At 44.9% G+C, this 23557-nt stretch overlaps 1 protein-coding gene across 2 annotated transcripts in view; it reads right to left on the bottom strand.

Annotated features, from left to right (window-relative positions):
- Positions 1–23557, bottom strand: part of DAPK1 (death associated protein kinase 1) — a 205461-nt gene that overhangs the window by 74643 nt on the left and 107261 nt on the right. For both annotated transcript variants that reach the window (XM_040245074.1, XM_040245069.1), the window contains exon 2: positions 20643–20864. In XM_040245074.1, coding sequence (XP_040101008.1) covers positions 20643–20864 — 222 coding nt within the window. The remainder of the gene's footprint in view (positions 1–20642; positions 20865–23557) is intronic.

Here is a 23557-nt window from a genome sequence, read left to right as displayed (position 1 = left end):
GATGCGATTATCCAACCCCTCACTTACATGACTACATGCTCAAGGTCAAAGCAGAGAGCCACAGTTTGCTGAGGCAGGCTTTCAAACAGGAGGCTGCAGTTTTCAGCTAGATATGGTACTAAAAAAAAAACACCCTAATTTTCTTAATTGAAGAAGCTCTATGTGGAATATAATGAGGCATTTCTAAAACAAGCCAACAAACCCAAACCAGTTTTGTTTCTTCCTCTCTCAGGAATCAAAATCTACTTGTTCTCTGTCATTGACCAGATCAAAATCATTACAACTCTTGCAAATATGATATTGGCTCAGAGATGCAGTTTGTTAAACCAGGTCTCTGGAGAAGAAAACCTTGATGGCTGATTTTGGGGTGTCAAGGCCTGCTGCTCAGGCAGTGGGGTGACATGTCACACTGCAGGATATCTCACATAGGTGGTCATCACAGCTACAGTAGATTAATGTAAGCCACAGCCATCCACCCCAATTCTGAACCCCCGCTTCCTCCCTCCCTACTGGATAGGGAGCAAGGGGACATGGGAACGAGAAATGGATAGAGGAGGGAACACAAAAATATGCCAAACAGAAAAAAAATCAGTTTAAAGCTGAAACCCACCAGGAACGAAAAACGACGGAGTGTATCAGTTTAGGGAAGAAAGTAGGAAAAAGGTATAATACAGAGCAAAAACCTCTGTAGAACAAAGACTCAATGTGCTTTCCAAAGAATTCCACTAGACCGAAGAATGCCCTTGGTCAGAGGGAATAGTGTGCAAGAAAGGGCTGTGTTGGGAGCCCAGCGTGACTTCGGGAGAACCTTGGGTTTCTGAGAGTGATGAGGAGCCCCAGATCTGGAGGCGCCCAGGCCTCTGTCCTAACAGGGGTGGAGGGGAAGAAGAAGGGGAGGGTAGAGAGGGAGTGTCAAAAGTGCCCACTCCAGGTGAGATTATAAACAAACTCAGATGAGAAAAAGCAGGTGCTCACATGCAATGAAGGGAACCAGGGTCAGAAGAGACCCTCAGCCGCTTGTGCTGGGAATGCAGGTGGATTCAGAACCTGAGCACAGGGGACTTCCCTGGAGGTCCAGTGATTAAGGCTCCATGCTGCCAGTACAGAGGGCGCAGGTTCGGGGCCTGGTCAGGGAACTAAAGTCCCACGTGCCAGGCGGCACGGCCAAAAAATTTTTAAAAAGTTTTTAAATTAAAAAATGTGTTAATTCTTTTCATCTCCTCATCAGTCAACAACCTGAGGACAGCACACTGTCCCGGTCCTACATTTCAATCAAGAGGCGGAGTCTGGAGGATATTCAGGAAATGCCAGACCAACAATGGGGGTGATACACGTAAGGCTATAAGATACACATAAAGACTGCGCATGCCTGAGGAGCTTAGGAAGGCCAGGAGATGGGGGAAGACAAGACACAGGAGGCCCAGGAATGCAGGAATCCTGGCTGAGGTGGTTCAGGCAAGAAACTCACTAGAAAGGCCACATGTGGCCTCCTGGGCATAGTGTTCAGGGTTCAGTGGCGGGGCCTGCCAACTGGGTTACCACAGGTAAGAGACGGGTGTGCAGAGGTGCCTGGGCCCTAGACTTCAGGTGGCTGGGGATGGGGCCCAGAGATGCCTGCCTGGGCCTAAAGGGTGGTCACCTCCAGCAACGAACAGCCTCATCTGTTTACACCAGGGCTTCTCACACCAGTGTAAGGTGGCAAGGAAGAGTGGCACTACTGGGGGCTAGGGGCTGGTAGACAAGGTGTTGAAAGACAGACTGGTCCCTCTTTCCAGTATGTCCATGCAGATTTCTTCAATTAAAAAATGTATTCATGTAAAGGGACACGAGAAACTCATCAGCAAGACTAAGCACAGGATCCAACAAGCCTCTTTCTGTTTTAGTGGATCCAGCCTAAGCTTTGGAGAAGCACAGAAATAATCAGGTCAATCAAAAGTGGGGCAAGTGGAGAAGCTGGGCAGCCGGATACCTCCCCAGCCTGGGCCATTGTAACTGGTGTGAGAACAAAAGGCCAGTGGGAAGAAAACCATGCTGGGACAGCCAGAGATGGAGGCGCATTCCAAAACCAATCTGTCTCGTCTAGCTGCAAACAAGGCAGGGCTATCATCTGGGGAAGCCCAGGGATCCACCCCTCCCACCCCTTGATCAGGTTTACCGTCTCTGACAATCTAGCCCAAAGGGCTCAGATGAAATCTGCTTGTAGTTGTTAATGCCCTGGAAATTCCAGGATGGAAAGCCACTGGCCTGTCACACAGGGGGCACAGGCCAATCTGAAGGACAGAGTGGGCCAGGCTGCCCCCATTGTGGAAAGCCGTGATTTTAAATGGGCGCAGAGTAGAGTGGTCCTTCCCTTAAATGTGAGCATGGAGTCACAGGCAGAGGAAGGGTGGGAAGCTGAGCGCCTCCTACTGGCCACCTGGGTCAGTACAAGGAGAGAAGGCAGGAGAAGGGAAGCCTGAACTGGCTCTCCTCGGAAGAGGGGGCCGAGAGTAGACAGTCACCCTCACTGGAGGCGTCAAAGAAAGATGGAGAAGGGATGTAGACCTCGTTTCTAACAGTATGGTCAGGCTGGGGCGGGCTCTATACAGAATGCAATAATGGGCAAAGGTGACTTTTGACTGTCTGAAAAGCTTTCTTTTTCCATTCGCATAAATATTTATTGAGAACCTGCCTTGTGAAGGGCATTATTATACCAGATGCCAACGACAATCAGCAGCTTTAATTTTAGCCAACTACCTCTGATTGTCATCGGCATCGAGCCTCACAATGTCAGGCACATCAGAGGTTCTCAGTTCTGTCCCTCAGAATCCCACCAACCATCCCTCTTTACCTACTCTTTCCTTATCCCTCAACTGAAACACGGTCCTATTCAGGCCCAGGATAGAAACTGGCTAAGGTGACAGACTGCTCTGTTCTCAGGAGAGAGGGCAGCCTTCACAGGTCACAAATGATGCAGAGCTTTTGGTTTTGTTAATTCTTCTCATCCCCACTGTCCTAACTAGAAAAGCCCCTCGTTACTCTTCATGAGGATTTTCCCACTAGTCTCCTTGACTGAATTCAACTTCAGCAACTTTTACTAGGCACTGACTGTGCGCTAGTTTTCCTATCCTCTTCTAGGGGCTTGAGATGAAAAAAATAAGTAAGTAACACACTTGCACAGCTCCTAGAAGGCTCACAGCCCATCACAGGGAGACCATGCAAACATTTAAGGTACAGTACTACATGTGCCATAATCAACACACTTCTCAAAGGTGATAAAGACACACAAAAGAAAGCAATTAAATCTAGCCAGGGCAAGTAGGAAAGTCAAACGGAGAGTGATGTGTGAGGCGGCTTTGAGAGACGGGCTGGAACTCTCTAGGTGGACAAGGTATGGTGCGTCAGATAGAGGGTAACAGCATAAACTCAGGTGAGAGGTGCCAGGCAACAAGAGCAGAGGCAAAGGGGTGCAGGGGAAGTGGTGGGCTATAAGGAGGGGGCTGGACATGGGTTCAAAATCCTACATCATTCTATAGGTCATGGGCTTTATTCTGTGGCAGGAGGCAGCCATCAGAGATATCTTCTAAAGCTTTCTTGAGATATGACTCATATACCATACAATTGACTCTTTCAAAGTCTACAAATCAGTGGTTTTTAGTATATTCACGGAGTGTGAAACTACTACCATAATCTAATTTCAGAACATTCTCATGGTTCCAAAAGGCACCTTGTGCCCATTGGTAGCCACGCCTTGTTCCTTGACACTGGGAGGCAACTGTTAATCTGCTTTCTGTCTCTACAGATTTGCCTATTCTGGACATTTCATATTCATCAGATCATATGATATGTGGTCTTTTGAGACTGCCTGCTGTCACTATGTATAATGTTTCAAAGGTTCATTCACCGTAGCAAGTATTAGTGCCTCTGTATTTTTTTAATTGCCAAATATCAGTTCATTGTATAGATACACCACATTTTTTTGTTTGTGATGGATATTTGGGTTGTTTCAATCTTTTTGGCTACTGTGAATAATGCTGCTATATATAATGAGTAAGTTAGGTGGACATATATTTCCATTTTTCTTGGATATAATCTGAGGAGGGAAAATGGTAATTCTGTGTCGAACATTTTGAGGAATGAAAGAAAGAGAGAGAAAGTGAAGTGGTTCAGTCGTGTCCGACTTTTTGCTACCCCATGGATTGTAGCCTGCCAGGCTCCCCCATCCATGGGATTTTCCAGGCAAGAATACTGGAGTGGGTTGCCATTTCCTTCTCCATTTGAGGAATGGCTGAACTGTTTTCCAAAGTAGTGGAACCATTTTATATTCTTACTGGCAATGTAACTATGCTACATAACACTGTAATTACAATGTAAGGTTTTGGAAAATGTTCCAGCTTCTCCAAAACCTCTACCAACATTTGACATTGTCTTTATTTTATTACGGTCATCCTGTGTATGTGTGTGTTAGTCGTGTCTGATTCTTTGCAACCCCATGGACTATATAGCCCACCAGGCTCCTCTGTCTGTAAGATTCTCCCAGCAAGAATACTGAAGTGAATTGCCAGTTCCTTCTCCAGGAGATCTTTCTGATCTAGGGATTGAATCCAGGTCTCCCACACTGCAGGCAGATTCTTTACTGTCTGAGCCACCAGGGAAGTTCCATGGTTATCTTACTGGATATGAAATGGTCTTACTGTGGTTTTGATTTCTAGAGATACCTAATGATGAATGATGTTGAGCATCTTTTCATATGCTTATTAATCAAAGATTTTTAAGCAAGAGATGTAGATGTTTTATAATAAATTTGGGGGTGAGTTGGATGGGAGGGAAACTAGAGGCTGTTCTGATAACTCAGGGGAGAGTTAACGAGGCCCTGGGTCAGGGGAAAGTATGAGCATGGTATAAAGAGAGGGACTCAGAGGTTTTCAGAACCAGAATCCACAGGACTTAATGAAAGATTGACTGAGTAGCGCAGTGGGGAGTGAGGGGAGAAGGAAGTAGCAAGGTCTCCAGGCTGGACAACCAGGAAGATGGCAATACCATGAACCGAGCTAGAGAAGGAGAGGGCAGAAGTAGATTGGGGGGCAGAAGTAGATTGGGGAAGGCGAGATTATGAGTTCAGAGAGGACATGTTAGGCTTGGGGTACCTGGAAAGATTGATGTGGATGGAGATGTTGGATAGGCAACTGGAGAAGCAATCGTGGAGCTGCAGAGAGACTGAGAGATAAAGCAGTAGGGACATCAATATATTGGTAGCTGATGGTTGAGTAGCATGCATTGTTTACATATTAAGGAATTTCGTGAATTAGGAAGCTTCTGCAGAGTCCTTTCATTGGCAAGTAGAGAAATGGAAAGTAGACTACAGAGATCTGAAAAGGGAATGCAAGTCATGAAAAAAGAAAGGGACAGATAAAGAGTGCTTCCCATCTCCATGGAAATCCTTCCCAGTGCATCTGTTAGATACCTGTGTGTCTAGGTACATCAAGACAACTCCTGTCCCTTCAGAGAAAGATGCGGCACTCAAGGGGTAAAAGAGGTAAGGTGAATACAGCTCTCCTGCTGGGCAGGTTGCCCTGGCAACAGAGAACTACTGCCTGTCAAAGAGCCAGGACTTTGAGCCTTGCCTTCCATGTCTCCACCTCCTCACTCCAATAGAGTTTTCAACAAAGTAAAAAACAGGGAAAACAAAAGGGAGTTATACTTCAAAAAAAGTACTTCCTTTTTAAGAATTTGTTATGGGCACACAGCCTTTGAGAAAGTTGGGCATGAGATCAAGTGGATCCTAATCATCCAGGGACAAATTGGTATATTTTTCAGGCCTGAACAAATTTCATGGAGGGGTGGTGGTGCCAGGAAGTTTGAACTGTAACTATTTAATGTCAAAAGATTAGAGAACCAAGAAAAAAATCCTTCTAAACCCAGAGCAAGATTACCTCTCCAGATCTGTGTTATATTCTCCATCCACTTTTTGGTACAAGGAGGCTGCTCACTGAGACGGAATGGAAAGGTTCCCTTGTCAATTGGCTTATAGTTTGGTTTGGCAACAAGCAGCACCAGGAGAGAGGGAGAGTGAGGCAACTCCGCTTCCCCTGCCAGAGTGCCAAGGGAGGGCTGAGTCCCTCTGCTGAGTGCTCAGCTCAGGTCAGGTGGGCTTTCTCTCCAGGAAGCTATCCTTTCCAGGTTCCCCAAACCACTCTCTCTCCCTCCTCCTCACTCCCTGACCTAAGGGTGGTGAGAGCACCATGCTATCAATAGTCCTAGGATGTTTCCTTATCACTTATTTTCCCTTGGACACACTTTTACTAATAGTCGCTATTAAATGTTCTTCAAATTTCCCTGTTTGTGTGTGCCATCTGCTTCCTGGTAGGATTCAGACTGACTCAGATCCTAATGTTAAAGGTGTTATTCCTTACCCTCTAAGAGCCTTAGTCAAGAGTACGTTTCCTGAAGCCCAAGCAAGCCGATCAGCATCTCACAAAGAAAAATACGGTCAACTGGCTCTTGAGCCACACGTGACTCTTCCACCACAAAGCATTCTTCTGGCCCTATCTGCACACATTTATTAGGTCAAGAATAGTCTTAGGGGCTGTGGAAGCCAAAGCAGGACACGGTCTTGTGCTCAAAGAAACATTGAGGGGGGCAAATGTGCCCACGAGAGCCCTCACACAGCGTCCTGAACTCCATCATTCCCATGGGAACACGAGAGCGTTTTCTGCTCTCTCCCAGCAGCATGGAAATGCTAAGAGATGAGGGGCAGGAATAACATGACTGCTGGAGAAACAGCACCAAAGAGAGAAACCGAAAGGTCTTCAAAGTCCAGACTGGCTTTCAAAAGCTGCTATGTCTCTGCTTTGAAATTGAGAACAGCAAAGTGCAGCTCAGGAGCCACTAGAACATGAGCAACGCTGCCCTCAGGGTCACGTCCAAGTTGCCTGCAGCCCTAGAAAAGGAAGAGGGTTGGGGGCAGGCCTGGAATGTCCTCCCGGCTCCATGGTGGTCTTTCATTTCAGTCACCCTCCCCCAACCCCCAAAGATGACAGCTTAGAAATGGGTGATAGGGCTTGTTGGCTAAGTCCTACAGGTGCGCAGTGGAACTTCAGGACTCAGACAAAACACTTCTCTCCCCCAGAAGCTATCTGAGAATTAGAATTCCCAACCGCTCAATGTGGACGGACATGCATAGCTTTCCAGATCTGGAAGCTGGTGACAACACCACCCTGCTGGGCTTGTGTCCAAGGACTGAACGAGAAAAAAATAAAGCAGGGTACCCCCCGTGGCTAATTGACCCAATGAAGACTCCAATGAAGTGCACGTCCCTTTCTTCTCCAAGGAAGCCTCTCTCATCCTCTATCCTGTCTCTCATGGAAGTCTGTAAAGATCCACGTCCATTGGATGTGCCTCAAAACAAGTGAACAGGGTTCCCTGCTGGCTCAGTGATAAAGAATCCGCCTGCTGATGTAGGTAACGTGGGTTCAACCCTGTCCCCAGCTTCCCGTCCCCAAAGCAGACCCCCAACCACTGCCTCAGGATTCTGGGCTCAGCGTGCCTGGACATGCAGGGCTGTATGACCGGAGTGGAGGAAAGTAGGTTGAAGGTCTGGGCTGAGCTTGGACCACAAACTAGCAGCCGTCAACCAAGGAGGGATCTGGGCTCTAGGGGCAGACACACAGCTGAGCATTGCATGGAGGCTGTGATTATGTCCGGGATGGCCCCAACATGGACAGAAAGAAACCAGGGCACCAAGGAGAGGGAACAGAGCAAGAGGAAACCAGAATGCCTGGGTGGGTGGGTAGGTGCGGGTGGGGGACAGTTAAAGGCACAGTTCCACAGAGTAACCTTCTCTTACGTCCTCTTCAGGTTGATGGTTAGAAGAGGGGCTAACCAACACAGGAAGAATAATAAGATCTGTGACATGGCTGTGAGCTTCCAAGAGGAAGTGTGAATGATTCCCAGGGATTTGCAGTACTTTGCTGCTGCTGCTGCTGCTGCTAAGTTGCTTCAGTCGTGTCCTACTCTGTGTGACCCCATAGACGGCAGCCCATCAGGCTCCCCGTCCCTGGGACTCTCCAGGCAAGAACACTAGAGTGGGTTGCCATTTCCTTCTCCAGTGCATGAAAGTGAAAAGTGAAGGTGAAGTTGCTCAGTCGTGTCCGACTCTGCGACCCCATGGACTGTGGCCCACCAGGCTCCCCCATCCATGGGATTCTCCAGGCAAGAGTACTGGAGTGGGTTGCCATTTCTTTCTCCAATGCATGAGAGTGAAAAGTGAAAGTGAAGACGCTCAGTCGTGTCCGACTCTTAGCGACCCCATGGACTGCAGCCCACCAGGCTCCTCCATCCATGGGATTTTCCAGGCAAGAGTACTGGAGTGAGGTGCCATTGCCTTCTCCGTGCAGTACCCTGCTAAGTCGCTTCAGTCGTGTCCGACTGTGTGTGACCCCATAGATGGCAGCTCACTAGGCTCCCCCGTCCCTGGGAGTCTCCAGGCAAGAACACTGGAGTGGGTTGCCATTTCCTTCTCCAATGCATGAAAGTGAAAAGTGAAGGTGAAGTCGTTCATTCGTGCCTGACTCTTAGCGACCCCATGGACTGCAGCCTACAGGTTCCTCCAGCCATGGGATTTTCCAGGCAAGTAGATCATCATAAAGTAGAATCTGTGGTCCCTTAGGAGGGATTAAGAATAGCCCATCCCCAGAGCTCTGGAAGCCTCTGAGGCTGGCAGGCAGCAGTGTTACCCCAGTTTACCAAATTTTAACTAAAAGTATACACCTTTCTTGGAGACAAGCAAAGACTTCAAATACTCACTACCTATAATTTAGGTATACAGCACAGAGTATATTTAGCCAGATACTAAAATTATGAATATATGATAAAAACTACACATCTATGAATTCACAGATACTATATGTAGTCCGCTTTTATGACTTTCATTGTCCCACTTTTTTCAAGGCCATCTGGAAATCAATTAATCCACTTAAGTGAGTAAAAATGCCCATTTAATAAACACTAAGGAAAACACTTTCAGCTGAACTGGTAAGAAGTAAGAGCATGGGGGAAATCATACATACGGGGTTTTATTTCTCAAGAGAATGCCTGAGTGGAAAATAACCTATTCTACACCATTTAATTCTGTTGTGAAAGGTTGCGACTGTTGCCAAATGCATTTCAGTTCTCTGTTCTTGCCTAATAGTAGATATCTGAGGAGCCAGATGCCAAAAGTGTAACCCAGAACAGTTCTTGAAATTACCTTTGTGAATAAAAACAAGAGTTCAAAAAGTCAAAAGAGCTGGCTGGAGCTCAGAGAAGAGAGAACAAATGTAGCTGCAGGAAAAAAAGAGAGAGAGAGAGAAAGGAAAGCATTTAAGAAATTTGAGTGTGCTTTTGAGTCTTGGGAGAACCAGGAGAGCTGCAGAGAGTAGGGATGGGGGGCTGGAAGGCCCCAGGCATCAGACACACCCCGTTTACCATCATCACTTATGTCCCTACAAATGCTTTCAACTTAGTACAACTTTGCCACTTAGGCGGCAGCTTGAAACCATCACTTTAATCACTGCATTTGCTTCCTGAAAGGCTCCCGCAATTCTGGATTTGCTGACAGGGCAGCATGAACCCAATCCACATGCATCCACTGTGCTGATACACATGGAAAAATCATATTTATATTCTTATTGGTGTGTATCTCAGTCTGGCTACAAGAGATTGAGCCAGCTTAACAATGATCCCACATAAAGTGATCTAATATTGCACAAACGTTTGACTACAACTCAGCAGCTGTTTGCAATGAACAAACTGAATTCCAGAAATTATTAACTTATACAAAGTGGGGGGAAAAAAAAGAGCTAAGAAAAGAGGGTTGTTGTTCCATAGGTATAGAGTTTCTATTCTGCGAGATGAAAAAGGTCTGCAGATTTGTTGCATAGGTGAGCACATAACACTATTGAAGTGTATACTTAAAAGTGGTTAATTAAGATGGTCAATTTTACGTTATGTGTTTTTTATCAGACTGAAAAACTAATAAAATTTACTTTATTAAATGCAAAAAAAGAGTGCATTAATTTCATGTCCCATATTTGCCTAAAACCACTAATTAAATGGAATTTCCTGTGAAAAAGAGAAAATCAGAGAGAAAGAGAGAGAAAAAGGTTACTCCTATATAAAGTGCAGTGAAAGTCGCTCAGTTGTGTCCAACTCTTTGTGACCCCATGGATTATACAGTCCATGGAATTCTCCACACCAGAATACTAGAGTGGGTAGCCTTTCCCTTCTTCAGGGGATCTTCCCAACCCAGGGATCGAACCCAGGTCTCTGGCATTGCAGATGGATTCTTTACCAGCTAAGCCACAGGGGAAGCCCAACAATACTGGAGAGAGTAGCCTTTCCCTTCTCCAGAGGATCTTCCTGACCCAGGAATTGAGCTGGGGTCTCCTGCATCACAGAGAGAGTCTTTACCAACTGAGATATCAGGGAAGCCCCTCTCCAATATAAAGACCAGCTTTAAGCTCCAATCAGAATAAATAAAGGAGAAAATTTAAGGTTGGAGAGCCCAAACTGGCTTGATTTCTTTGGAACAGTCCACTGTGACAATATGACATGGCAATTCCAAGATTTTTACTTTAAAAATCTTAATGGGAGAACCTATCAGACAGGTCACCCAATGTTCAGGTGTCCCTCCTGAAGCAGGCCGTGATGGGTGAGGTCCACTCCTGCTGTAGGCAGACCTAGAATCACTCAACCCACTCCAGTCCTCCTCTGCTCAGGCCTCCAGTCGGGAGGAAGAGTCATACATCCCATTGTTTTTCGGTTGCCCAATGGAACTACCGCAATTAGGTATTTTATTTTGTTATTAACTGGCTTACAGAATTTTAGATTAACATGTGAGCAGGCTCCGAGTCCAACTAGGAGCCTAGTAGTTTTCTGTTCAACTAGTGCTTCTGTATTAGTTTTCTAGGGCTGCTGTAACAAAGCGCCATACAGTGGGTGGCTTAAAAAACACAAACTGATTGTCTCACAGTTCTGGAGGCCAGATGTCAGAAAGCAAGGTGTGGGTTGTGGTCTTGGTTCCTTCTGAGGGTTTCGGAGGGGAATCTGTTCCAGGCCTCTCCCCTAGTAGTGTGTGGATGCTACTGCTCCATCCCCGCAACCCTCCATCCCCACCCACATGGTCTTCCTCTTAGAAGGATGCCAGTCACATGGGATAAGGAGCCTGGTCGACTCCAGGATGACCTCACCCTAACTAATGACACCTGCAAGGACCCTAGTCCCCAGTAAGGGGACATTTTGTGGTAAAAGGGATGAGGACTTCAACATATCATTTGGCGGCAGGGGACACAACTCAACCTACAACAGCTTCTCCAAAGATGAACCCTAGGGATTCCCAAGTGGCGCAGTGGTGAAGAAACCACCTGCCAATGCAGGAGATGCAAGAGAGGTGGGTTCAATCCCTGGATTGGGAAGATCCCTTGGAGGAGGAAGTGGCACCCTGCTCCTTGCCTGGGAAATCCTACGGACAGAGAAGTCTGGTGGGAAAAGGTCAGACATGACGGGGCGACCAAGCACCCACACAATAATATATAAAAACAAGAGTTTTTCAAAAGATGAACTCTAAAACCAGCAGCATCGGCATCACCCGGGAATTTGTCTGCAACGTAAATTCCTGGACATTATCGTGGACATACTGACTCAAATCTTGGAAGTGCAGCCAAATAACTTATATTTTAACAAGGCATCAGGAGATTCCGAGGCACACTAGAGTTTGAGAACCACTGATAAACCATAGTGTACCTTAAAAAAAAATCATTTTGTAATGCTACGTGTGTAGCTTGCCCTTCCAACAGAGTTGCTAGCCTTCAGGGGCTATCTCTGACTGTATTCATCACATACTGCTATACACAAAAGAGGTAAGAATCTGAAGTTCTATGAAGGCCACATGTGACCTTCCAGGAAGGTTTTATTCTGTCTGCTTGTAAGTATTATGAATTAACTGCCAAAATTAAAAGCCTAGATACCAGACTTTTCTTGGAAAAAACTGCAAGATCTGGCAACACTGGATCCAATAACCCACATGGCAACAATCCACTGTTGAGTGGCTGAGGGTTTCAACCTGCCACAGTCCTTATCATTCCCTCATACATCACCAACACTGAGACTCTGTGCAGACCAATCTCACTCATTTACATCACCTGTCTGGCCCTTAAGGGCATTTGGATTTCACTCATGTCTGGGCAGGGGCTTCCCAGTTGGCACTAGTGGTAAAGAACCCGCCTGCCAATGCAGGTGACATAGAGATGCCGGTTCCATCCCTGGGTCGGGAAGATCCCCTGCAGGAGGGCATGGCAATCCACTCCAGTATTCCTGCCTGGAGAATCTCATGGACAGAGGAACCTGATGGGCTACAGGGTCACAAGGAGTCGGACACAAATGAAGCAACTTAGCATGCATGCACACACGTCTGGGCAGAGGGAAACTAAATTATCCACAGCCTGAAATACTTAGCTGTTTCTGAGCAGCAAGTGTAGAACAGAATTCTAGAAGCCAGTGTCTCTGATTAGCACTGACTTTGTTTGGCTTCACTTTCCACCAGGTAATGGAGCAAGTTATAAAATGACACAAACACTGAAGATCAAAGTGTTGTAATGACTTGCCCATGTGACAATGCATGAGTGAGCTATAATACGACAAGAAGATTTTCATTAAGGAACAAAGGGATGTGGAGGATATGAAATTGTGGTTTTTGAGACTATGTGCCTCATTCATGTATGTGCTCTGCTGAGTTGCAACAGCATATCAGCTTTGTTTCCAGAGAAGCACGTGGAGAAAAAGTCACTCTTCAAAAATACGTACAGAAATTTTAAGCAAAATCCTGGAGTAGAATTTGAACAAATTTGCCTTTAACACCAAGTAGTTTCTGTACAAAGGACACAGAAGGTACCATTTTTGCATTTTGCCCAGATCCCTGGGAGTAGCTCATGAAATACTGAGGGGAGTGGGGGTTTGGGGTCTCTGTCTCAGTGGTAAGGACAAGTCCAGAGAGTGGTGGTGGGAACTCACACATCCACATGGAGACAGGCTTTAATAACAGAAGTTTCAACAAGGGAACACACTTCATCGGGAAGCCTGAAGGAAGCTCTACTTGCTGTGGAGTTCATCCCAAATATATATTTAAAAAATATATATATTTCTTAAAATTTTAATATATTATTTAATATATTTGTTTTTATATATTTTTATAAATATTTAAAATATATTTAAATATATATGTTAAAAAAATAATACACTCAAAGATTACTGAACGAGAGGATATAGACAAAACACTATGAGTTGCAGGGCTACTTTCTGACAAATTCTTATGTTTTATTCTCTCCTTAACTATCACTGCATCCCAGCACCCATAAGAAAGGAAAGAGAAGATGGAATATGTCACTGATGACTAAATGTTCTTTAAAACTGTTTAGAATTTACAACAAGCATGATTTTCTCAAAGGCAAAGATGACTATCTCAGAAAGACCTAATATTTTGAATAAACATTTCTTTATGACAAAATAAATACATATACAAAATGGGACAGATTTGTGATGTGAAAACAAGAGTGTACTTTCTCTCCTTAGTCTTTGGTATCACTGTATTAGTCAGGGTTCTCCAGAAACACAGAACCAATAGGATGCACATATGTAAAGGGAGGAACAGATGGATTTTAAAGAAGTGGGTCATGCCATCATGGGCTGACAAGTCCCGAGACCTGCAAGGTGAGTTGGCTGGAATTAGCTGGTGACCCAGGAGAGTCAATGTGTTAGTTTCAGTGTAAAGTCGGGAAAAAGCAATGTACCTGCTAAAGGGCTGTCAGGTAAGAGGAACTCCCTCTTATTCAGAGTAAAGTCAGCCTTTTTGCTCCATGCAAACCCTCAACTGATTAGATGAGGCCCACCATCAATGGGGAAGGCAATCCGCTTTGCTCCGTCTACAATTCAGATATTAACCTCATCCAGAAACACCCTCAAGAGACAATCCAGAATAATGTTTAACCAAATCCTGGGACACCCTGTGGCCCAGTCAGTTGACACATAAATGTAATCATCACGGCTCCCCACATGCCCAATGGGTGAAAAAGCAAAGACAATCACCTCACAGAGATTTTCGAATCTGTGAGGAGCAAATATCCAGGGAAGACAAACATGTGTCTGACTCTGTGAAGAAGAGCCCATCTCCTGAGGCTCCTCCAGCCCCTTCCACCTAATAGCTGCTCTTTGTAAGCTCACTCAACTTTTATTCAAGATCAGTTCAGTTCAGTTCAGTCGCTCAGTTGTGTTCAACTCTTTGTGACCCCATGGAATGAAGTACGCCAGGCTTCCCAGTCCATCACCAACTCCTGGAGTTTTTTCAAACTCATGTCCATTGAATTGGTGATGCCATCTAACCATCTCATCCTCTGTCATCCACTTTTCCTCCTGCCATCAATCTTTCCCAGCATCAGGGTCTTTTCAAAGGAGTCAGGTCTTTGCATCAGGTGACCAAAGAACTGGAGTTTCAGTTTCAGCATCAGTCCTTCCAATGTATATCCAGGACTGAGTTCCTTTAGGATGGACAGGTTGGCTCTCCTTACTGTTCAAGGGACTCTCAAGAGTCTTCTCCAACACCACAGTTCAAAAGCATCAATTCTTTGGTGCTCAGCTTTCTTTACAGTCCAACTCTCACATTCATACATAACTACTGGAAAAACCATAGATAGACCTTTGTTGGCAAAGTAATGTCTCTGCTTTTTTATATGCTATCGAGATTGGTCACAACTTTTCTTCCAAGGAGCAAGTGTCTTTTAATTTCATGGCTGCAATCACCATCTGCAGTGATTTTGGAGCCCCAACAAAACAAAGTCTGCCACTGTTTCCACTGTTTTCCCATCTATCTGCCATGCAGTGATGGGACCAGATGCCATGATCTTCATTTTCTGAATGTTGAGCTTTAAGCCAACTTTTTCACTCTTCTCTTTTGCTTTCATCAAGAGGCTCTTTAGTTCATTGATTTTTGCCGTAAGTGTGGTGTCATCTGCATATCTGAGGTTATTGATATTTCTCCCAGAAATCTTGATCCCAGCTTGTGCTTCCTCCAGCCCAGCATTTCTCATGATGTACTCTGCATATAAGTTAAATAAGCAGGGTGACAATATACAACCTTGACATACTCCTTTTCCTATCTGGAACCAGTCTGTTGTTCCATGTCCAGTTCTAACTGTTATACTTCCTGACCCGCATACAGATTTCTCAGGAGGTAGGTCAGGTGCTCTGGTATTCCCATCTCTTTCAGAATTTTCCACAGTTGTGATCCACACAGTCAAAGGATTTGGCATAGTCAAGAAAGCAGAAATAGATGTTTTTCTGGAACTCCCTTGCTTTTTCCATGATCCAGCAGATGTTGGCAATTTGATCTTTGATTCCTCTGCCTTTTCTAAAACCAGCTTGAACATCAGGGAGTTCATGGTTCACGTATTGCTGAAGCCTGGCTTGGAGAATTTTGAGCATTACTTTACTAGCACGTGAGGTGAGTGCAATTGTGTGGTAGTTCGAGCATTCTTTGGCATTGCCTTTCTTTGGGATTGGAATGAAAACTGACCTTTTCCAGTCCTGTGGCCACTGCTGCTTCTTTCAAATTTTCTGGCATATTGAGTGCAGCACTTTCATGGCATCATCTTTCAGGATTTGAAATAGCTCAATTGGAATTCCACCACCTCCACTAGCTTTGTTCATAGTGATGCTTTCTAAGGCCCACTTGACTTCACATTCCAGGATGTCTCGCTCTAGGTGAGTGATCATACCATCATGATTATCTGGGTTGTGAAGATCTCTTCTGTATAGTTCTTCTGAGTATTCTTGACACCTCTTCTTAATCTCTTCTGCTTCTGTTAGGTCCATACCACTTCTGTCCTTTATTATGCTCATCTTTGCATGAAATGTTCCCTTGGTATCTCTAATTTTCCTGAAGAGATCTCTTAGTCTTTCCCATTTTACTGTTTTCCTCTGTTTCTTTGCACTAATCACTGAGGAAGGCTTTCTTATCTTTCTTTGCTATTCTTTGGAACTCTGCATTCAAATAGGTATATCTTTCCTTCTCGCTTCTCTTCTTTTCACAGCTATCTGTAAGGGCTCCTCAGATAGCCATTTTGCTTTTTTGCATTTCTTTTTCTTGGGGATGGTCTTGATCCCTGTCCCTAGTCCATCACGCAATCTGTCTATCAGATCTAGTCCCTTAAATCTATTTCTCACTTCCACTATATAATCGTAAGGGATTTGATTTAGGTCATACCTGAATGGTCTAGCGGTTTTCCCTACTTTCTTCAATTTAAGTCTGAATTTTGCAATAAGGAGTTCATGATCTGAGCCACAGTCAGGTTCCGTCTTGTTTTTGGTGACTGTATAGAGTTTCTCCACCTTTGGCTGCAAAGAATATATCAATCTGATTTCAGTGTTGACCATCTGGTGATGTCCATGTGTAGAGTCTTCTCTTGTGTTGTTGAAAAAGTGCTTGCTCTGACCAGTGTGTTCTCATGGCAAAACTCTATTAGCCTTTGCCCTGCTTCATTCTGTACTCCAAGGCCAAACTTGCCTGTTCCTCCAGGTGTTTCTTGACTTCTACTTTTGCATACCAGTCCCCTATAACAAAAAGGACATCTTTCTGGGTGTTAATTCTAGAAGGTCTTATAGGTCTTCATAGAACCGTTCAGCTTCTTCAGCATTATTGGTCAGGACATAGACTTGGATTACCTTGATATTGAATGGTTTGCCTTGGAAATGAGCAGAGATGACTGGGTCGTTTTTGAGATTGCATCCAAGCACTGCATTTCATACTCTTTTGTTGACTATGATGGCTACTTCATTTCTTCTAAGGGATTCTTGCCCACAGTGCTAGTTATAATGGTAATCTGAGTTAAATTCACCCATTCCAGTCTATTTTAGTTTGCTGATTCCTAAAATGTTGACGTTCACTCTTGCCATCTCCTGTTTGACCACTTCCAATTTGCCTTGATTCATGGACCTAACATTTCAGGCTCCTATGCAATATTCAAGATCACTGCACAATAAACTATGTAGAGCTGTGTGCCACTATGCATCTGACTGAATGGCTACAATTAGAAATAGATATTGACAATAAAAAGGGCTGATGGAACAACTAGAACTCCAACCCACTGCTGGAAAGGCTGTAAACTGGTGCAGCCACTTTAGAAAAAAGTTTGGCAATGTCTTATAGAGTTAAATATACCCATGACATGACCCAGAAATCCCACTCCATTGTATTTACCCCCAATAAATGAAAACTTACATCCACACACACATCTGTATGTGAATATTTATACTAGCTTTATTGATGATCACCAAATACTAGAAACAACCTAAATGTCCTTTAATGGGTGAACAGATTAAAAAACTGCATACATTGGAATACTACTCAGGATTAAAAACGAAAAACTGACTCATACCTGAATCTCAAAAGCATTATGTTGAGTGAAAGAAATTGGTCTCAAAAGATTGAATATAGGTCTACTTAAATAATTTCTGAAAACACAAAACTATAGTGATAGAGAATGGCTCAGCGACTACCAGAGGGTATGGAGTGGAAGGTGGGTGTGAGTCTAAGGGGTGAGTACAAGGGCGTTTTGGGGGCAAATGGACTATTCTGAATCTTGCTTTGGGAGGTGGTTATACAAATCTACACACGTGTTACCTTTCATAGAATTATACAACTCTCCTCCAACACCAAATTTACTGTATAATAATTTTAAAACAAGTGGCTAAAGAAATTGCATGTCATCTACTTTATGCAGAGGATAAATGCATCTAATGGAAAATTTCTATGAACTGGGAGTCAGTCAACAGAAGTTGAACTGAGAATATATACACACAGGTAGCAGTAACGCCTCACCATCATTTGTACATTCTGATATACAAAGGGAGCAAATGACATTCTTGAGTTACTAGGCGTGCAAGTATGCCCAGTCACTCAGTCATGTCTGACTCTTTTGCCACCCCATGGACTATAGCTTGCTAGGCTCCTCTGTCCATGGGATCTCCCAGGAAAGAATACTGGAGTGGGTTGCCATTTCCTTCTCCAAGCGATCTTCTTGACCCAAGGGTTAAACCCATGTCTTCTGTGGCTCCTCCATTGGCAGGCAGAGTCTCTACCACTGAGCCACCTGGGCAGGCTGAGTTCAGGCATGACCTAGTAATTCTCTGAAATGGCAAAACAATTGTGATCTATATAATTTCTTTCCCAGGAACTTTGCATTCATGGTCTCTGACAACAGCTGTAAGGAAGAATATTTAGGTTTAGAGATATGGTAAGGGCTTCCTGGGTTGCTTAGCTGGTAAAGAATCTGCTTGCAATGCAGGAGAACCTGGTTCAATTCCTCGGTTGGGAAGTTCTCCTGGAGAAGGGATAGGCTACCCACTCAAGTGTTCTTGAGCTTACCTCGTGGCTCAGATGGTAAAGAATCTGTCTGCAACACAGGAGACCTGGGTTCGATCCCTGGGTTGGGAAGATTCCCTAGAGGAGGGCATGACAACCCACTCCAGTATTCTTGCCTGGAGAATCCCTATAGAAGGAGGAGCTACAGTCCATGGGGTTACAAAGAGTTGTACACAACTGAGTGACTAAGCACAGGACACAGATGGGAAAGGAGTTGCTCTGGATTTTGATCTCGGGTCTGTCTAGTTTTCAAATCACCATATAAAGTCACAGCGAAGATTACACTCTGAGTCCTCTCTTTTTTCTGCGGAACCCTGAGCAGCCCTCTAATCCTCTGTGCTCTTAGGGTCCTGCTCTTCCTTTAATGCTGTGCTTCTCAATGGGGGAAGAGGGAAGAGTCTGTACCCAGGGGACATGTGGTAACATCTGGAGGCATTTTTAATCGTGACAGCTAGGGGAGAGCTGGTGGGTAGAAGCCAGAGATGTTGCCAAACATCCTACAATACATAGGACAGCCCCCTGAATGATTATGCAGCCCAATATGTCACTAGGGCAGAGGCTGAGAACTTCCCAGAAACATGTATTAAACACATTCACAGAGAAGACTCTTGAGACAGCAAGGAGATCAAACCAGTCAATCCTAAAGGAAATCAACTCTGAATATTCATTGGAAGGACTGATGCTGAAGCTGAAGCTCCAATACTTTGGCCACCTGATGCTAAGAGCTGACTCACTGGAAAAACCCTGATGCTGGGCAAGATTGAGGGCCGGAGAAGGGTGCGATACAGGACAAAATGGTTGGATGGCATCACCGACTCAATGGACATGGGTTTGAGCAAACTCTGAGAGGTGGTGAAAGGCAGGGAGGCCTGGCGTGCTGCAGTCCATGGGGTTGCAAAGAGTTGGACACGACTGAGCGACTGAATGGCAACAAATGAGCCAGACACTTTGCTAGCTATGTTTATATTCTCATCTCACATATCTCCTCAAAACCCTTCTGAGATATTAATTGATCCCAAGTTATAGTTAAGGTTCCTGTTCAGATGCATAAAGGAATGTGCTCAGAGCCCAGTGATGAGACAAGAAGCAAGTGGGTATCCCAGGCCCTTGTGACTGCAAAGCACAGGTCCTCACAGTGAGGTGCCAAGCCCTCTGTATACCTCCCCTCACTTCCATCTTCTCTGGGCTCAAAAATCACCTCTTAGCCCTGAGAGATCTGCAAATAAGAGGGAGCTGCTGGGCTGGCAAAAGGGTACATCTGAATTTCAGAGGCTCCAGGAAATGGGTGGGGCCTGTCATCACTAAGAACCACCCAGGATTGCTCCATCCATCCCTCCCTCAGCCCCCAGGGTGATGATGTTTGTCCTCCACCCAAACCGTCCAGAGACACTCCCAGCTGCATGTTGTTGGACGACTTCCTTTCCTCTCCCACCAGCCCATGTTGGTTGCTGGGTTCATCACAGGGAGCGGGGCCCTCAGGCAGGGGGCCAGGGGCTGGGACACATCATAGAACAACACACTACAGTCAGTTTCCCACAATAACATCCGATGGACAGGGTGTGCCTGAGAAAATCAGCAGAACGCTTTAAAAACAAGTCCTGCAATCACCCCTGAGTGATTCTGCTTCAATCTCACCCTTTCATATAATGAGTGTCGACAGTTTCAACAGTTAAAAATGAGGTGTGTATAATAAGACAGAGGGAAAGAAAAGAGAGAAAGAAAGAGAAGAGACAGATTTCCCTGGCTGTCCAGTGGTGAAGACTCCATGCTTCCACTGCAGAGGGTCATGGGTTCCTGGTCAGGGAACTAAGATCCTGCATGCTGTGTGGCACAGCCAAAAAAATAAATTAAAAGTATAAAAAAAAGAGAAGAGAAAAAGAGAAGTAGCAAAACAGAGGGAAGGCAGAGGAACAGTGTGAGAGGAGAAGAGCATATGCCTAAAGCTTAGCATAAAACTTAAAACACAGACATCTCATGGCAAACAAGGAAGAACTCAAGACTGAGGACCCATGGGCAAACCAAGTGCGACCACATGGGTGGAAGCTACTGCAGACCTACTCCAGACAACTGCAGCTGGGCCTCAGGGCAGACCGCACACCCCAGTTCTCCAACTCAGCAAGGCCCAGTGGTCCCCAAGAGGGTCCAGGCTGGTGGCTGTGCCATCCGGCCGCTGGGAGCCGGCAGTGCCCCTCCTCCACCCCCGCACAGCACTCACAGTTCCAGGATCAGGATGACGTCCGTCTTGTTCTCGTAAACCTCGTGCAGGGTGATGATGTTGGGGTGCTGGATCTCCTTTAGGATGCTGACTTCCCGCTCGATGTCCTCGCGGCTCACGCCCCGCCGGCTGGATTTGGTCCTCCTTTTCTTGATGAATTTGGCGGCATACTGTAGACCGGTGCTTTTCTCACGGCATTTCTTCACGACGGCAAACTGCCCACTGCAGAGAGAAGGGAGAAGAGGTCCCGGGTCATTTATATCTTCTTCGTGTGCTGTGCTTAGTCCCTCACGTGTGTCCCACTCTCTGCAACCCCATGGACTGTAGCCCGCCAGGCTCCTCTGTCCATGGGGTTCTACAGGCAAGAATACTGGAGTGGGTTGCCATGCCCTCCTCGAGGGGATATATGTTCTTTATTGTTCACTAAAACCCAGGTTTGGGCAAGAATGCAGTCCCACGGGGTGGGATGGGGGGAACAATAGGATTGTAAATAAGGAAGTCCGAATTGTGGGAAATTAATAAATTCAATAGAAAAATTTCTTCTTAATAATTTGGCTCCATTAATTTAAGCCTCTTTCTTTATGAACAATGCTGCAAAGAATATAATTTCCTTTCTTGAGTCACATTTTATTAAATGGGTAATAACACCTCCATTTCTCTGTTCTCCTCCTTCTCCCCCATTTCAGATTCAGGGGCCACAGGAAGGAGCTCTCTCCCATCGGGCCTCATTTCCTTGTTCTTGTCCTGTATTTTAGGAAAGCGAGAGGTCGGGATCAAGGAAATGGCAGAAATATAGAGGGTCCTGCCTTTAGTGATGTATTTCTAGCACATACTAATCACTTCAGTCATGTCTGACTCTGTGCAACCCTATGGACTGTAACTCGCCAGGCTCCTCTGTCAGTGGGATCCTCCAGGCAAGAATACTGGAGTGGGTTGCCATTTCCTTCTCCAGGGGATCTTCCCGAACCAGGGATTGACCCAGTGACTGACCCAGCCTGCATTGCAGGCTGATTCTTTACCATCTGAGCTGCTAGGGGAGCACAAATACTTTTTAATTGAAACACATCAACAACAACAAAAACACAAGTAATACCTCATTTTATTGGGCTTCACTTTATGTGCTTCACAGATAGTTTTTACAATTTGAAGGTCTGTAGCACTGGAGAAGGAAATGGCAACCCACTCTGGTGTTCTTGCCTGGAGAATCCCAGAGACAGTGGGCCCCCATCTATGGGGTTGCACAGGGTCGGACACAACTGAAGCGACTTAGCAGCAGTAGCAGCAGCAGCAGTCTAGTATTGAGCAAACCTATTTGCTCCATTTTTCCAACAGCATTTGCTCACATGTCTCTGTTTGCAGTATTTTAAACTTTTTCATGATTATTATATTTGTTACAGTAGTTTGAGATCAGTGATCTTTGATGTTATCCTTGAGAAAAGATTATAACTTGCTGAAGGCTCAGATGATGGTGAGCAATTTTTTGCAATAAAATATTTTCTAATTAAGGTATCTATATTGTTTTCTTTTTTTTAAGGTTTAATGCTATTGCACACCTAAGACACTACAGTACAGTGTGCAACTTTTTTATTTAGTTATTTTTGACTCACTTTATTGCAATGTTTGCTTTATTGACGTGGTCTGGAACTGAACCTGCAATGTCCGAGTCTGCCTCTATATATTTTGTTCATATTTCAGGGACTGATAAGTGATATGCACTAGACATTTGTTGGCTGCTTCTTCAGTATCACCTCTCTCCTCTTCTTTTCCCAAAATATCTACCTCCAGGGTTTTTGGTTCTGGGAAGCCAAGGTCCATCCCCAACCACAGATATGGTTCATGTGACCTAAACTAATCCAATTTGTGCACTATATTCTTTTTTTGGAGAATGTGAAGACAAAGATTTTTGTTAAGACACTTTGACCCTCCTCCCCGCCAAAGCTGCTGCCAGTCATCTTGGGACCACTCCTGATCTAAAGCAGAGGCACAACCGGTCAAAGGAAAGAAAACAGGTCTGTGGTAACCCTGTGGAGTGGCTGGGTCAACCCTAGCCTGAAGTCATCTGCCTTTAGACTTTCCAGCAACACAAGCCAATAAAATTCCCTTTACTGCTAAAGCCAGTTTGGTTTGGGTTTTTTTATTTCTTGCAGAGGGAAGCATCCTAATTTGACAGCAGAGCCTCCTACCCAAATGCTGTTGCTAAGTCCTGTCCTATGCTTTGCAATAAAAGAATACAATAACAGAGCTTGACACAAAATAGTAAAGTGACCATGTAAGCAGGGGAGAAGCAAGCAGTATACCCAATGGAAATGTGCTTCCTACGTCACTGCTGGCATCCTCACTTCCTCCCTAGCACCCGTGTGCCAAGGGCCAATCCAGCCATCACAGGATGGGCACATTTCTGGGCACCTGCTAGAGAACTGCTATGTGGACAATTATCACTGTTATTTTTTTGCTAGATTTATTCTCCTCACATGAAGACAAAAGGAAGACAGAAAAATCAAATTAAGGCTAATATTTTGATGTTAAAGAATGGATACATTAAAACGTTACTCATTTACTTTGGCAGTGGGAGGCCATGAAGATAAAAACACATAGTGAAGAATTATTTTTACAGCACTGCCAATTTTTTTGCATGACAGGTTATTAAAACTTTCTTTCCCCGGTCAGCAGGATAGCAGAGATGCTGAAGAATAAATCACATCAGAACACTAGCACCTACTGCCTGTAAGCTTACAAACTTAAAGAGTCATGGGCAATGTTATGACTTTATTACAATCATTTTCTGATTTCCTTGGGGAGTGAAACACTGGGTTTTCCCTCTGGTAGTGGGTAGGGGGTGGGCTGCAGAGATGGGGCTTATGGAGAAAAGAGGAAAAACAGCCCGAACACAAAACAACGTTAGCTTTCCAGAAGCC

This window comes from Oryx dammah, unplaced genomic scaffold (genome assembly GCF_014754425.2).
Source record: "Oryx dammah isolate SB20612 unplaced genomic scaffold, SCBI_Odam_1.1 HiC_scaffold_1, whole genome shotgun sequence".
NCBI classification, from domain to species: Eukaryota; Metazoa; Chordata; class Mammalia; order Artiodactyla; family Bovidae; genus Oryx; species Oryx dammah.
The sequence above is the reverse complement of the archived record's forward strand: the minus strand, read 5'-3'. Positions and strand labels throughout refer to the sequence as shown.